General features: G+C 37.6%; 1 protein-coding gene across 3 annotated transcripts; it reads right to left on the bottom strand.

The window, feature by feature from the left end:
- Positions 1–619: 619 nt before the first annotated feature.
- Positions 620–3,188, bottom strand: LOC112748956 (calcium uniporter protein 2, mitochondrial). 3 transcript variants are annotated; one of them, XM_025797210.3, is made up of 3 exons: positions 2,359–3,136; positions 2,001–2,048; positions 620–1,514 (listed from the first exon to the last, which is right to left on the bottom strand). In XM_025797210.3, exons 1-2 carry the CDS (start codon positions 2,929–2,931, stop codon positions 2,016–2,018), a joined length of 606 nt encoding a protein of 201 aa, XP_025652995.1. In that variant the 5' UTR covers positions 2,932–3,136; the 3' UTR covers positions 620–1,514; positions 2,001–2,015. The 3 variants fall into 3 exon arrangements, with proteins under 3 accessions (XP_025652995.1, XP_072074663.1, XP_025652994.1); XM_072218562.1 differs by having other exon boundaries at positions 620–2,048; positions 2,359–3,188; XM_025797209.3 differs by lacking the exon at positions 2,001–2,048 and having other exon boundaries at positions 2,359–3,186.
- Between the last annotated feature and the right edge of the window lie 623 nt (positions 3,189–3,811).

Here is a 3,811-nt window from a genome sequence, read left to right on the forward strand (position 1 = left end):
AATAGAGAATAAATAATATCATTTTTTATCAATTCCCTTTTTCTTGTATAATAAAACAATAATCTGTGCATTTATCTTTTAAAGTTTCAAATTTTTAATACCCAACTAAAAACAGTATTTATTCAGCAATAACTCAGTATCAAAACTAAATCATTTTCTCACATCGTGATCATAGACTTTTTTCCTTTGGTTCTGCGTGCAGGGAATCAGTTCTCAACATAGCAAGTTTGTTTGTTTCTGAAAAGCAACCTCTTTTTTGTTTGTTCCTTTGGTTCAATTTGTTCTTTAACTGTCGTCTCTCAATAATATAAACACCTTACCAAATCGAAAAGAAACTTCTTTCCGTTAATGTGGTATCCGGAATACATATTTATCACGCTTTGCTGTAATAATTATATTTTTATTTCGAATAATGATTTAGTTAAAACCTTTAACGAAATAAAAAATCGAATTAGGACTGACTCTTCATTTGAGACACAAATTTGATTTCCATCATAATTTTTGTCAAAGGCTTAATTTCTATCAGATGTATATTTCACTATCTTAATTTAAAAATAATTAAGACTTTAGTTTCTTACTTTTTCATCTTCCTAGAAGATCTTGATATGTGACTTATATCTTTGTTTATAATGTGATTTCTATTAACATTGGCAACTCTGAAATGCCTCTACAGTGTACCTATTGGATAAGAGCTCATAGGCTGGTCTTTTACTATAACTAAATCCTTGCCATTTAATTTAGCAATGAAAAAGTTTGGAAACAACACTCTGCATCCGTTGTACATAGGGCCGCACACTAATTCTAACTCACGGGAAAACGCAAATATTGTTGATTATCTTTTTTCCCATGTCTTTTTCGGAGGATGATAATTTCATGTCCTGGAATCAGCTGAGAGGGCGTTGAACCCACAAGTTTTTTTCTACTTATTTGCTACAGTCTCAGTCAGTGAATAGGAATAAAAATACTCAAGGCCTTTCATGTTTTAGTTTTTTTCCAAGGCCTCAAATTACCTTTATCTTTCCTTCCAATCAATGCTGTTAGAGAGTCTTGTCAAATGGGTGAGCAATGGAGGAATCAATCTTTGGAGGTATGGAACTGGAGGGAGGAGAGCATGCAGCTTTGAGCTCATTAAACCTTTCAATGTTAAAATTGTTAAGCTTCATGAGGCGCTTCTGCTTGGTGCTGAAGCGGGATTGATAGAAGCCTTCAAAGGAAGGTTCTATTGAGGTCCTAAGGAAGAATGTATACCCAGCCATGAAGTACAAAGATGTCAGATAGAAGCATATTGGCTCCATCACATCCCATGTTAGCTCCCAAAAGGTGAGCCTCATGCATGTCAGCGTCTGAACCACTAGGAAACTCAGCCCGCCCCAGAGCTCCCGCCGAACAAGGGTGTGGGCTCTGCCGTCGATGGCTGACTTCTGTTTCTCCATTTCTTCGAATTCTCTCCTAACAGAGTCATGCACCTTGGCTCCTCCTCGCAGAGGGAGTAGATCTTGAATGGCTTTTGCTACCTGTATCACAACAAATTTTACACAATTTGGGTGAAGCCTGCCTCAAGCTTAGCTACACATTTGGTTTTCCCTTTATGAATCACACAAGCTTATAGTGAATGAATTAATTTTTGTAATTAAACCCACACAGAACGTAGAACACAATTTAGCAAAACCTATGAATTCTATTTTTCACCCTCTAACACTTCAAAAGGGAGCAAATAGTTTGCTAGTACCTAGAATAGAAAACCCCAACTTTCCATCCGTATTGGTATTATATGAAAAGGATTGTAATCCTAATCTAAAATTAATTTAGGGTTAGCATGAACCCATCTACCAATAGACCCAATCTTTTTTCAATCTAAATAAAGATATTGAAATAGAAAGCCCAAATTTGCCAATTAGTAAATCCCCAAAATAGTTGAATTAGATTAGATTGATGAATATAATAGTGAGTGGGAAAGCTGGCAGGGCTTTATGCAGTCCTTTAAAGCCCTAATATACCACCTCAAACGGGACTTTTTAGATCTTGGGAAACAACAAAGTTTCAATTTCCTGTGGAAAAAAACAAAAGAAATAATCCAAAAGACATTATCAGTTTTCGGTAGTCTCTAACCAAATAAATTGGTAAATGAGCAGCTATAACATGATTGCTTTTAAAAATCAAAAACCTATCTTGGAATCTCCACCATCACCCTTCTGTCATAACCCAGAAATTAAAAACTTAACCCAGCACAACACAACAAAACCAAAAACAAATTGATCAATTAATTAAAAATAAAACAATCAATTATTGGAAGACTGGAAAAAATTTAATCTAACAAGAAAAAGATGAAAAAGAGAGAGGCATGGGAAATAAATTAACCTGTTCTGGCCTGACGAAAACGACATCTCCTAAAATAATCACAGCCGCAGAATCATCGAGCAGCCTTGCAATCGTAACCGCTTGATCCTGATCGGAGCAATTCTCGGAGCAGATCCGAATGAACTCGTGTAACGTTATGCAGCTCTTTCGGATCTCTTTAAGCTTCGATTTCACCATCTCCACCTGCGCCGCCTTCAGCAACTTCCGAGCATCCTCCGCCGTCACTCCCAACTCCTCCACCTCCTCGTCCTCCTTCTCCTCCATCGCCGGCGGCCTCAGCCCCTCCAATCGAATGCGGTTTCTAGCAATGTCCATTGCCCTCAACCTCTCCATAATGTTTCCGTGGGCAGACGGCGATCGAAGCTCCGGCTCGAACCCAGGTCGCTTATGAAGGAACCTCCGGAAGACGCCATTATCTCCTGGGTCCGGAGCGATGTCACGATCTCCAGAGCAGGCGGCGGAAGCGACCCTCGCGTGAACGGAGGCAGATGAAATCCGGCAATTGGTGAGGGTTTGCGATGAGAGTTTGGTAAAATTGAATAGGCGCTGAGCTAGGGTTTTTTTGAACGCCATGTATAATGATAACAATAATAACAACAATAATGTTAAAATTGGAGAGATACAGAACGTTCAGAAAGGTCTAGAGAGATAAGAAACAATAAGCTTGGAGAAAAGGATGGGCCTCGGGGACCTTAATATATAGGTGCCCCCATAAAAACGGAACAACGGAGATAAACGTTTGCTCAGAAGTAAAGACGCGAGAATTTGATTGTAGCGTAGGCGATAAATTGAGAGACGGGAATATATCCTAGAGAGGGGAATGTGGCCAGACACGTGGTGGGATGAGATTATAAGATATATGGATTGGTAACCGTCTGATCGCTAGGTTTGATATGCTGACTAGATTCGAGCCTGGCCTGCCCTGAAAGGCTGGAGCTGCCTATGCACCCTTTGAGAAGCATCGTTATCCTATATTCCTATTAGTGAATTAATTAATTATTTAATTAAGATTTATTTTCTACCGAAAAAAAGAGCGAAAATTTGGGAGTTGGCAAGGTACTCCTAGAAGTGATTGCGTCCACGCGAAGGTGTCGCTACACATGACTTATTATATTATACTCATGGGATTGGGCGCAATATGAGGATATTTATTTACTGCTAGTAGAGGATAACTGTAAGCAAGTAACGAATTAGTTAATTAAGAAAAATGTGTTGTAATGATCAAGTGTGTTTTGGATTAAAATTTGTAAATGAGAACGTATATAAAATTGATTTTATAAATTTAATTTTGATAAAAAGTGAGTTGGTATTAGGGTTTGTTTGGGTGAGTTTTTAAGAAAAGATTTTTTTCGAATTATCTTTTTTTAAAAGATCTTATAGAAAAGTAAAAGTAATTTTATGTTTAGATATCTTGTATAAAAAGGTCTTTTTATCAATCAATTATGTTTGGGTA

Source organism: Arachis hypogaea, chromosome 15 (assembly GCF_003086295.3).
Source record: "Arachis hypogaea cultivar Tifrunner chromosome 15, arahy.Tifrunner.gnm2.J5K5, whole genome shotgun sequence".
In the NCBI taxonomy this organism is placed as follows: Eukaryota; Viridiplantae; Streptophyta; class Magnoliopsida; order Fabales; family Fabaceae; genus Arachis; species Arachis hypogaea.

Bases quoted from the DNA above. Each gene is read 5' to 3' on its own strand.
- LOC112748956 (XM_025797209.3), bottom strand. From the start codon at position 2,931: ATGGCGTTCAAAAAAACCCTAGCTCAGCGCCTATTCAATTTTACCAAA. The intron at 1,515-2,358 runs GTTAATTTATTT...GTTGTGATACAG, and splicing joins TTTTCGTCAGGCCAGAACAG to GTAGCAAAAGCCATTCAAGA.